This window comes from Acinonyx jubatus, chromosome A2 (genome assembly GCF_027475565.1).
Source record: "Acinonyx jubatus isolate Ajub_Pintada_27869175 chromosome A2, VMU_Ajub_asm_v1.0, whole genome shotgun sequence".
Lineage (NCBI taxonomy): Eukaryota > Metazoa > Chordata > Mammalia > Carnivora > Felidae > Acinonyx > Acinonyx jubatus.
In genome coordinates, this window is record NC_069383.1 from 129222752 (window position 1) to 129235143 (window position 12392).

Genomic DNA, 12392 nt, shown 5'->3' on the forward strand with positions numbered 1-12392 from the left:
TTCTCCCTGGCCTGGCCATCCGGACCAACAGTACCCAACTTCTCTTAACATACTAAGATTTCTTGGGGCAAATCACGTCAGTGAGTTACTGTTCGCAGCTTTCTTGATTCATTAAATCTAAGAACAGGAGTGCGGAAGTAAGGAGGTGCACGAACAGCTTTTTAAGAGAGAGGTCTCTAAAAACACTTGTCTGCTTTGCAGTCATGTCCCCACAGAAATCCGCCCAAGGTAACTTGAGCCAGTGACCCAGAAAATGATTCTTTTTAGAAGTCACCTGCACTTTTTTTTTTTCCATAAAATTGGTTGATCCAGAAATTCTAATGACCTGGTAAAACAGTGTATACAGTCAAGATGGATATCATTTTCCTCAAGAGTATCTTCTCCAAGTGATTTCAGGAGAAACTTTCATGCTGTTTGCAGGTTGGATGTGAGCTAGTGTTTCCCCTGAACAGCTCTGGAACACCCAGTCTCAGAGAAGGGAGTGACTTTCCCTGGAGAGGAGGATCCTTCTCGGGTTTGTCTGCTCACGTTGCTTCAGAAAGCCATAACAGCTTCACATTCTTGCGATAAATAGAAAGCTACACTTCCTAAAACTTAAAGTCGGTTAAGTCTGGTTATCCTGGTCAATCCCTTTCTATGGCTTCACACCACTCTTGGGATAACGCGAATCCTTAAGATGGTCTGTGTCCAAAGCCTTGGATACTCTGGCCCTTGCCCACCTTTTAGCCTTGTGCTTCCTATACCATTCTCGCCCTCGCTCTCTGCACACAACCACCCTGATTTCACTTCTTCCTGTCTGCTGGAGCCGTCAAGCCCTCTGGCACAAAAGGCCTGGCCACAAGCTTTTCTCTGCCCCCTGAAATGTTCCCTCACCACAAATGTCAGAGTTATCATCTATGCTTCCAGGATCACTAAGAGAATTCTTCCCTGCCCAGACTACTCTTTTTTCCTTTGCTAAATACTCTCACAGAATCTTCTTTCTTCCCTTCATAGCACTTCCTTCACTTTTTGGGTGGTGCTGGGAAGATCATTCGATGAAGTGTCCATTCCCCTTCATACCCTCCCCCCAACGGTAAGCCCCAGGAGAACAAAGACCCTGTCTGGTTTTGCTTAACACTGGATCCCTAACACACAGATGCTCAATAACTACTTGCTGAGTAAGCGAACAAATATATACTTGGTTCCATTTCCTCTCTGCTTATTCATTTGACAGGTTGACATGCTCTACCCTTCCCCCTCCACTGCCCAAAATGTACTCTTCCAAAGGTCACCGTGATCTCCCAATGGAACAACCCAATGCATACTTTTCAATCCTTGATTTCTTGGACGTATACGCCCCATCAACAACTGACCAGTTATACTAGATTCTCCAGGTTTTGTTCCTCTCCAGTTTTTTGGATCTCTTCTTTTCTCCATATGCTGTCCTTCCCTCTAATGTTGAGCTCCAGAGCTCTCAAGACCCACATCTTCTCTTACAACACTCTCTCTGGTAAACCCATACTCTCTCTGGGTTAAAATACTTTCTATACTACTGAGTCTCAAACTTGTAGCTCAAGTTCAGACTCGACTCTAGAAACAGACGGATTCCCTGATCCTGATCACAAGGGCCCTGCCTCTCTCTCCAGTCTCACCCCCCAGCATGGCTAGCCTTCTCTTTGTTGTTTGCCTGTTCTCACCTGCACAGGGCCTTTGCACATGGATCCACTTGATATACTCTTCCCATGTCCCTATGCCAAATTACAGTCAACTCACTCTTTAGACTGCAGGATGGGGGTATCCGAGAAAGTCTTCTCTGACTTTTTATACTGATCTTCCACCACAAACTCGTATAGCACTGTGCCCCCCTCTTTTCTGGTTGACCCTGCAACCATGCACTCACTTCCATGATCATCTGACGAACACTTGTCTCTTCTATTGGCGGTGAGCATCACAAGGACACGTTAAAACCCTCAAACCAAGAATACTGCCCTGCATGTTGGTGCCACTTGATACCCATTTTATATAATAACTCCTGCTCAACAGCTTTATAAAAATTAGTCGACAATAAATGTAAATGGGCAGGCTGTAAATCAGGTAGTTTAACTTTGCTACTTTGCTCATTCATTCAATCATTCACACTCATTATTCATTAATCCACTTAGAGTTTATTTATAAGGCCTTACTGCATATTGGACACAGTGTAAAACGCTCTTGGTCAGAGGTTTCTCTAGTCTCAAAGACGTGAAGCCCAGGTCCAACACTGACTAGCCATGTGCTGAGACCAGAGGTCAGCAAACTTTCTCTATAAAGATCCCAAAATTAATTATTTTCTGCTGTGTGAGCCATGAGTCCTCTGTTGCACTACTCATCCCTCCTCTGTAGTGTGAAAGTAGCCAGAGACCAGATGAAAATGACTGAGCATGGCTGCATTCTAATAAAACCGTACAGAAATAGGCAGAAGGCAGAAAATCCTGCAGACATTGTTTCCCAACCCCTGGTATAGACCAATGTCTTCATCTCTACTATGCTCAGTTCTCTCCTCTGTAAAATATATGGAGTATTATGCTGCCTTCCTCTTCCTTTCTATCTAACAAGGTTCCATTTACTTTAACCCATAAGGGTTTGTGTTTTTTTTAAATATTCATTTATTTTTGAGAAAGACACAGAGACAGAGAGAGTGTGAACAGGGGAGGGGCAGAGAGAGAGACGGAGACGTCGAATCCCAAGAAGGCTCTAGGCTCCAAGCTGTCAGCACAGAACCTGACACGGGGCTTGAACCCACAAACTGTGAGATCATGACCTGAGCCGAAGTCAGATGCTCAACTGAATGAGCCATCCAGGTGCCCCAGGTTTTTGTGGTTTTCTTTTAACTACTGTTTTTTTTCCTCCTCCTCCCCCTCCTCCTCTTCTTCTTCCTCTTCCTCCTCTTCCCCCTCATCTTCCCCCTCCTCCTCCTCCTTTTCTTCTTCTTCTTCTTCTTCTTCTTCTTCTTCTTCTTCTTCTTCTTCTTCTTTCTTAATTACTGCTTTCTAAGACTTCTGGGTTCAATGTTTTCATAATTTGTTCGCCAAATTATTTTGATAGGCTCCCCACCTCCCATCACATTCCTCTGAAACCAACCCCCACCTCCCTCAGCCCCCAAAGGCATCTTTCTGAACATCTCTCTTTTCAAACTTGAAAAATCAATGAACAAACCCACAGAAACAAACACAAACACATGCCGCCAGTGGCTACCCAATGACTACGACATCAGATCCAAGCCGCGCAGGGTCACATACAGGCCCTTTGTTACCCGGCCCCTGCTCACCTGTACCGCTTCACCTCCGTTAGGTGACTTCACACTCAGTCCCTCCTTCTCCTGTCTTCCCTTTGACTGCTTCACACCAGGACCCAGAGCATGTGCTACTGCCTTGCTCCTCTCCTCATGCCATGCTCCCCTTATCCCAGTCCTGCTGGTGTGGCCTGCCTTGTTCTCCAAGGTTCCACTCAACAGTAACCACCTCACCTTCGGGGGCTGAACCGCAGTCCTCCGTGGGCTCATAGTACTTCGCCACCAGGCAGACTGACTGCCCGTGTTGCTGGAGAAGTGAAGGGTTCAGGGTTAGAAGGCTCTACTAGTCCTGGCTAATATTTATTGAGCGCTTTCCTAACTTGTTCTTCAGGACTCCACTCAAAGGCAACCACCTCACGACCGGTGCTACGTACTTTACATACATGAATTCATTAAATGACCACACCTCTGGAGTTGATTCAGGTGTTTCTGCTCGAGCTCCATCTGTACCGTCCTGAAAAAAAATGCCACATTCCGCGAAATCGCACACTATAAACAACAGGGCAGATAGGAAAAGAGAAGGTTAGGGGCCGACCTCTCCAAACCGCTGGACCTTTGTAACCAGAGCGTGAATAACAACAATCAGTAAACCCTAATTCAACACGAGCTGGTTAAATTTCTACTGGCAGTTGCAGCCAGCTTCACAGACAGTTTTACGCTCTGGGATTCCCGCTTCCTCCCCTCACAAGGGGGAGTACAGACGGTGAGGTGGTTCTGATGGAGATCATTTCTTTAAAAACTACAACCTGATCCCAGATAGAGCCTTCTTTGTGACTGACTGCATTGCCGTAAAGAGAAATGTCTTAGTACCTGCTTCTTCTGCACACACCCCTCCAGACGGCGGAGCGTGGTGGAAAAGGCAAGGGGTTGTGGAAGCCCAAATTCCACTAACCCTGCGGGAGGGGCAGATGCTCCGTACATATTTGGCCTATTTTAAAGTCTTCCTCAATGGCGAAGGCTTTCTCTTTAAATATGATAAAGCCTGTCCTTGATGGCTTCAAACGTTTACATGTGTGGAAAACGAGTTCAAGAGGAATTCCATGCTACGCGAGCACTAGGGCCTCATTCACCGGTAACACTGGAGGTGCTCACATTAAAGAAACGCACTGCAACAGGATGGAGAGGGGGGTGGGAACTGATACTGTGCCCATTTTCCGGATAAGGAAACTAAGGTTCAGACTAGAGATTAGATCACCTGCCCAAGATTACTAATTATAGAGCTAGGGATCCTAGACAAGCCGTGTAATTCCAGATTTGTGCGTTTAAGGAAGAAGGAAGGAGGAGTTACGATTTCACTGAAAAAGGAAAGCCTTTGAGAAAATTTGCAAATACGCTCGCTCTCTCTCTCTCTCTCTCTCTCTCTCTCTCTCTCAAAAGAATTAAAGTCAGTATTTACAAGCCAAAGTGAAATGAATAAATCTAGAGAAAGGAATCATACGCTCCTGGTCTCACACTCACTGATAGATCGTAAACAAACATCCTTAGCCTCCACTCATTTTCTGCTTAGCGAAGGGAAGAGAATAATAGCTATAGAACGTTCTGTGACCACAAATCACATGAGAAATGAGTTTTCATGTTAGACACTCAGTAATCCTGAGAATTCAGTACTTAAGATGGATTTTAAACAGTTTGTATACATGAACTCGTGGTAGCTTTGGGCCCACCCTCGCCATCTCATCCTATTATGCCCGTGCTCAGTCTCCACTTACAAGGCTTCAGGAACATCTCAGAGATGCGGTTCACGACAGTCAGTAGGGACACTGTTGCTGTTATTATAGTAAGCATGACACATGTAGGCAAAACAACAGAATGTCTAAATAATAATACAAGAGGTTTTCCAACTCACTTTTTGCCACCCTCGAGGAGAAACTGGTCATTTACACTACAGTGGAACTGTGAGCCATATTGTACATTGAGAGATTCTCTGTCGTGACAACTGTTCTGTGTATCTCATCTTTAAACAGACCCAATGTTTCCTTCAAGGGCTTTCAAAGTCCTTTGTCGTCTTCATCTTACCACGATTTAAATTCCAGGGATGTGTAGGTGGGCCCTTCTCATGGAAGAAAGAAGAGACAGTTCATTGAATGTCAGTTTTAGGAGGCAAATCTGAAACCAGCTAGTCAGATGGGGAGGCTGAGGCCCAGGAAGGCAACTTCCCTAAGGTCATCCGGCCTGTGGATGGATACCATGTATGTATGTTTGATTTCAGCGCTGTGGTATTGATAATAAACTAGCAAACACTGTAATATCAGTTGAAGACAATGGTGTTTGGTCTTATCTTAAGATAATAGATACCAAAGAAATAAGATAAATGGCTTAATGGCAAAAATAAAGGTCAGCTAGTAAGCTAGTGTCATGTATAGAACACTGCAGGTAACACATGTTTCTGAAAGACAAAAAAACAAAAAGGCAAGACTAAAATTTTATATAAATTACAGGAGACGGTGCTGGAACAGCAGGATGTTAGATAAGAAAAAAAAAAAGATATATCATGTAAGGAACAAGTCAGGTAACCCCAGAGCATGTGAATCAAAATACTTGGATATGAGAAAAAATAATTATGCAATATGATTAGCGATGAAAATTTCTGAACATAGACAGTGGTTTCCATCAGCTGACCGGCTCTATAAATTGGGCCCTGGAACTCGTGGATGAGATGCTGTGATTAAATGTATTTTGAATCTCTACTTACCTAAAAACAATAATGCCTCCAAAAGTAAAAAGTTCATAAAATTATATATGGTCACTTATATTTAACCAGAGTTCAAGAAGCAAAATTGTTAACTTCTCAGATTGTAAGTGAAAGGTTAATTTCACAATCAGGGAGCATTTTGATGGCCTGACACCTATTAATGTTTTTCTTTTTTTTAATTTAGCCCCAATTCATACCACTTTCCCCACAATTTTTTATAAATAAAGATTTTATCTTTATGGTCAATCATCAAAACAACTTCTAAAAATTTTAAGTAATGCGTGTAAAGCAATTTGGAGTGGTGGGGGGGGGGGGGGCGGGGAGTTAAAACCTGTGCCAAGCATCCCACTATCTTTCCTCTCTTAAAAAAAAAAAAAAAAGTCACTCTTAAGGGAAACTTCAAAGTCAGATGATTTTTAGAAATAAAAATTCCTGGGGCACCTGGGTGGCTCAGTTAAGTGTCAGACTTCGGTTCAGGTCATGATCTCATGGTTCATGGGTTCGAGCCCTGCATCAGGCTCTCTGCTGACAGCTCAGAGCCAGGAGCCTGCTTTGGATTCTGTGTGTCCCTCTCTCCCTCCCCCTCCCTCACTTGTGCTCTCTCTCTCACTCTCTCAAAAGTAAATAAATATCAAAAAAAATTTTTTTCAAGAATAAAAATTCCTTGCTGCTGAAATATAACTGAATAGTTCAGTTAAAGAATATAGACCTCTGGAGAAATTAATTCCAGATCATATATAGAATCAACGTTCCCCACCTTTTGCCAAAGCACTACCCTTTTAATCATTTCTCAAGCACCCATTATGTGGCTGAGTCACTGTGGACTTGGTGTGTGTCCCTAGTTGAAACGCTGACGACAGTGATCCGCATTAATAATAAGTACTATGCCAGGTACAGAGCTAAGTGCTTTGCAAGCATCATGTCACAATGGCTTCTCACAGCAACGCTAGGAACTAGGGACTTCTATTATCCTTGTCATGCAGACAAGGGAACTGTGGTTCAGAAAAGATCTGGACATTGCCAGTCTAACTCCAGGTCCCATGCCCTTCAGTGTATAGGGTGCGACCACAGAGCAGGCTCAGCACAAAATCAAACACCCACCTTTGGGCAAGAGTTCTTTGAATGACCACTAATAGAAAAATGGTAACTCCACCACAAAGACAAAATTTCAGTGCAGAAATTAGCCAGGGGCATCTTAGGGCTATTTCTGATTTCCACCTCTCAGTAGGAGAAGATAAGAATATAATCTCTATCTTCCAGTAGAAGAAAAGTACACCTGATGGCTCCTACGTGAGCCATGGCTCTTTGAAGGCTGGACTGAGGTCCACATGCTGGCTGTGCAAGTTAAGGACTCCAGCTTCAGAAAGAGCTGGTCTTTCCTGTGGAGCTTCCAAAAATGAACCTTTGTTTTACTCCAACCAGGGGGCAAGCTGGCCACATGCACTGGATATAGTGCCTTCAGGCAGAACACGAATACTGAAAAAGAAAAAAGAAGGAAAAACACTTTCTGTTGATGTCAATGCCCCAGTGTAAAAGGCAAAGCCAAGACTACGGTCACGTCAGTAAAGACCTTTGATGTCACAGACTGACCATCAAGGGCCTGCTGCTTGTGAAATTATAGATGTTAGGGTCCCTCGGACTCTGAAAGGCCATTTTGTGTTACCATTTAACTAAATCCAATGTGGCAAAAGGAATGTAGTTTCGGAAAGCAGAATTTAAATAACACTTGATAGTTTAAAAAAAAAAAGTTTCTTAAAAAGAAGTAGCTCTTAACCTTTCTTTCAGGTCAAATACCTTAAGGCCCTATTTGATTAGGAGTTGTATTTTACATTTTCATTAAGAAAATGTATAAAAAAGGGGATCCTGGGTAGCTCAGTTGGGTGAGCGTCAGACTTCGGCTCAGGTCATGATCTCATGGCTCATGGGTTCGAGCCCGCGTTGGGCTCTGTACTGACAGCCTGGAGCCTGCTTTGGATTCTGTGTCTCCCTCTCTCTGCCCCTCCCCCCTCATATTCTCTCTCTCTCTCCCTCTCTCTCTCTTTCTCTCTCTCTCTCTCAAAAATAAATAAATATTAAAAAAGAAAATGTATAAAAATAAGGGAAAGCAATGAAATCCATGGCTTTTGTATCAGTTTGCATTTTTTTCATGACAGCAGCATCAACATTTATTTGAGAGACAGATGTATGGCATATATGTAAGTGAGGTATAAATTACGTTGATAATATTTGTGGACAATGGATTCACGGACTCCTGAGAGCTCCTTCAAAGGTACGGTGGTTTCTATAGTTTAAAGCAGGAACCAATATGTGATTTTAGAGTTTCTTATTTCTCATCTGCCCAGGATTTTACAGGATTAATCTATTTTCATCAACTTTGCACAAGTATACGCATATAATGGGATGTACCCACGTCAAGGAGACTCTTAAGAGCCGCTGGATATTCTGCAACCTCTAATGATCAGCTTTACCTGAAAGCAACATCTACTTTGCTTGGCTTCCTCCTCCACTTTCTCCTCAAGCAAGTGCTTACCTACCGGCCCACGGCTGGAGATGTGCCACAGCTCTTCACATGTTTACCATAGGTCTAAGGAGCCCTACGGGAAAGAAACTTGCTTGGCTCCATTAGTACTGGCATTTCCCAATTTTCCTTATGTTTCTTACAAATTAACTTCCAGAATTCCTCAGCAGTGATTTTCAAACATGAGCATGCATTAGAATCTTCCAGAGGGCTGGCTAAAATAGAGATCAATGGCCCTCCCCCCAGAGCTTCTGGCTCAACAGGTTTGGGAATGACTCAAGGAATTTGTGTTTCTAAAAGAGCTCCCAGATAATGTAAGTGCTATAGGCCCCCCAACTGCACTTTGAGAGCTGCTGAGTTACAGAATATTCTCCCAGAAACAGCATGTAGGGTTAAGCCCTACACACATTAGCTTCATGTCAAACTGAATAAAAAAGTTTACATTAAGATTAAATATCCTTCTAGAATGTTCTTGCTTTCCCCCCTGTCTATGAGATATTGGTGGTCCAAGTATCAATAAAAATGGGCAAAATTACCTAAACCTGAATTATAAATTCTATCAAGGTTATGCCAATTAACGAGTCAAAAAATTCTTGAGGTATATGATTTTAATATAAACCTGGAAACCTATTAGGAAAATTGAAATCAACTTTATAATGGCCTCTATGTTCATTAACTTACATTAAGATGATAATAAAATAAGTAATAAACATTGAGAAAATATAAAACTCCAAGCTAAGGAAATCATAAAATCTAACAACATAATGATTTTTCTTTCTGGAAATCATAGCATAGTTAATATTTTTGCTTTCTTGACTTTATTGCTGATTGTAATTAAACAAGAATGTTACTTTTAAAGTATTACATAAAGAACAAATTAAATCTCTCAAACACAGTTTAATTCCAATACAATCAACTCATTGCTTGCATTAGGAATAACAAGGTACCTAATAAAATATAAACTATCATTTTAGGTGAATTATTTCTGGCTTAATAGATGGTCAAAACTGGTAGCAAAACAGAAAACTTGAGTGCCCAATGAACAAGAAAAGGAAGAAAAATGGTTTCACTGAATTATCAGCTGTGCTGAAAATGCCTAAAAATATACTGCAAATTATTGGAGGAAAAAATTGCCCTAGCAACATGAGCACAGACATAAATAAATAAATAAATAAATAAATAAATAAATAAATAAGCAAATAAATAAATAAATAAATGCACATATTTAAAAAAACCACCAAAAAAAAGTTTCCAATAACCTACACGTTAATGTAGCTACTAATAAATAAACAGTGCATTAGTTAATCCTGGGATTAACCAATCTCCTTTTCCTTCAATGTCTTTTTTTTTTCTTTTTTTTTTTTTTTTTTTTTTTGCATCAAGAACAACGACAAAATGCTGATATATTCCCAGGGTTTGAGACATCTCGAACACACTGGACAGGCACGAGGTAAGTGTGACATGTAGAGGTCTGAAAATAAATTGGATCGAGAGTATGAATGAGACGTGTGACTAACAAGTCAAGAGCTGTTACCACAGTCAGGCCTGAATGGAAGGCTGTTGACAGAGACAGGTCCCTGCCACCTTAGGCAGGGGTATCCTTCACTGTGCTCTCCTGTGAGAGGCTGCTTTTGACAGGAAATATCAACCATACATGAGCCCAGCTAACCTGGGCTCCAAAGGGTTGTGAAAAGGAAAATAATGACTAATTTTTTTTTTTTATGTTATCTTTGGTGAGGAGGGAGGCAGCAGGGAACCCAGTGTACCAGGCAGGTGTAATGAAGGCATAGAAAGATGTCAACGTGGAGATGACATTAATTAGTATATTTAGGTTATAAGTCCAGTAACTAGGAATCATTCTATCATTCATTATCAACAACAATAAAGCAGAATCGCTGACTGAGCACTTTCAATCTACCCAGCAGTGTGCTAAATGCTTTGGGTCTGGGCTAACACAGAGGTCACAGGCCACGTGTGGCTACCATTAGTGTTGGAAATGCGGGCAACGTGACTGAGGCAATGAATTTTGTATTTTTACTTCATTTAAATCGAAAGTTCAAGACATATACTCAATTTAGTTACTAGAAATCTTTTAAATCTGTGTGAGACAACTGGAGTTATGAGTCACTTTTTCAACTCTAAACCTCAAAAAAGCTAACACAGATCGAGTAGTTCTGGCGAAAATTTAATGTCGAACTGAGATACACTTGCAGATGTAAAATACACACTCGGTTTTGAAGATTTGGTACGAAAAATGAAAAGAATGAAAATATCTTGCTAATAATCTTTACATTGATGACATGTCGAAATGATAATACTGGGGATATACTGGAGGAAATAAAGTATATTATTCATCTCATTTTCCCCTGTTTCTTTTCACTGCTTTTAATGTGACTACCGGAAAACTTAGCTTCCCACATGTGGCTCCCTCTCTACCAGGCAGCATTGCTTTGGGTGAACGATCCCATTTGGTCCTCACAAAAACTCCGGAGCAGGCACTGTGACCTCCATTTCACAGATGAGAACACTGAGGCCCAGAGAAACCGGTGAACTTGCCCAAAGTCACCCAGTATATGTCCCGGAGTCAAGCTAATCCTGGCTTTTCAACGAGGAAGCAGATTGTGCTTGCATCCCAAAGCATAAAGAAGCACACCAGTGCATGAATGGAAATTTAGAATACGAATAATAATATACCTGGCTGTGCGGAAACCAAGACTATGAGGCCGAAGTCATCAGGTTCTGTACTTCTCATAAATTCAATCTTTTAAGACGAACCTGCCTGTCATAAATATCACCAAACACATAAGAGTGCAGGAGGAGCAAAGGCCATTACTACAGCCTGTCTGACCAGACGAAGGATTCAAATTAAATTCCATCAAACCACACTGAGCCGATACACTTTGACAAGCACCTCACATCCAAAACCTCCAAGAGCCTGGAATTTTTTTTCTAATTTGCTCCCCCTTTCTCTTCGGCAAGAGACAAAAGAAAACCCAGTAAAATGCTGAATGAGGTAAAAATAATAATAATAATGATAATAATAATAATAATAATAATAACAACACAACAAAGTTAAGAGGGGCCTGTAAATGGCCCTTCAGAATTTGTAAAGACGCAAAAACAAGAGGGCGCGTTTCCATCACTGCACAATATCGCTTTTGTTGAAAAGCCAAGTCTCAGGCTTGAAACGTGTTGGAAATAAATCAGCAGGCATTATTTTAAATCAACTGGTTTTATGAAATAAGCCAAGAGTTGAAAGAGGCAGGACTAATTACCAACATTCCTTGATGAATTACTTAGCGGCGTGTGCTAAGTCAATGTGCGCCTACGTCTTGATCCCCAATTTTATCCCATACTTATTTCCCAGGAGGTAAAAAGACCATGTGGCTAATTAAGGCACCGATCTCCACAGCCAGAAATACTCAAGGTAAGATTTCTTTCGAAAAAAAGAAAAGGTTCTTTGCCTGGTGCTTATTAATCTAATTTTTACTACCTCACTAGAAAAACAGAGCTAATCTTGTCACCTTTAGGCGGTCAGAACTACCATGCAGTGCTCAGAAAAAAATGTTACATATTTGTAATTTAGCCAATAAGAATTTCTTAAGCCCTTCCTAACCAGCAGGAATGTCTCTGGTTTGTCGCTTCTAATTAAGTCTCAACAAAATTTCTAGCTCCTAAATTTTAATTATACAAAACTCAGGGCCAACAGGGGAGATTACGACAAAGCCATGCCTGGTGGTAAGGGGGCAAAAACCTGAATTTTGCTTTTCATGTTGGGCCTCTTAACTACTTTCGAAAATTGTTCACAACAGGGTGATTCAAACCCTTTTCTTCATTTTTAAGTTTCAGGACCCGTCCACCTTGCTATCTTT

At 41.5% G+C, this 12392-nt stretch overlaps 1 protein-coding gene across 15 annotated transcripts in view; it reads right to left on the reverse strand.

The window, feature by feature from the left end:
• MITF (melanocyte inducing transcription factor) overlaps positions 1-12392 on the reverse strand; it is a 220998-nt gene that overhangs the window by 67155 nt on the left and 141451 nt on the right. The window contains exon 1 of one of the 15 annotated variants that reach the window (XM_027042463.2): positions 3485-7012. The exons of the other annotated variants lie outside the window; for them this stretch is intronic. Within the exon in view, the coding sequence (XP_026898264.1) occupies positions 3485-3520 (36 nt within the window). The 5' untranslated portion in view covers positions 3521-7012. Of the gene's footprint in view, positions 1-3484; positions 7013-12392 lie in introns of those variants that run through there. 15 annotated transcript variants of the gene reach the window in all.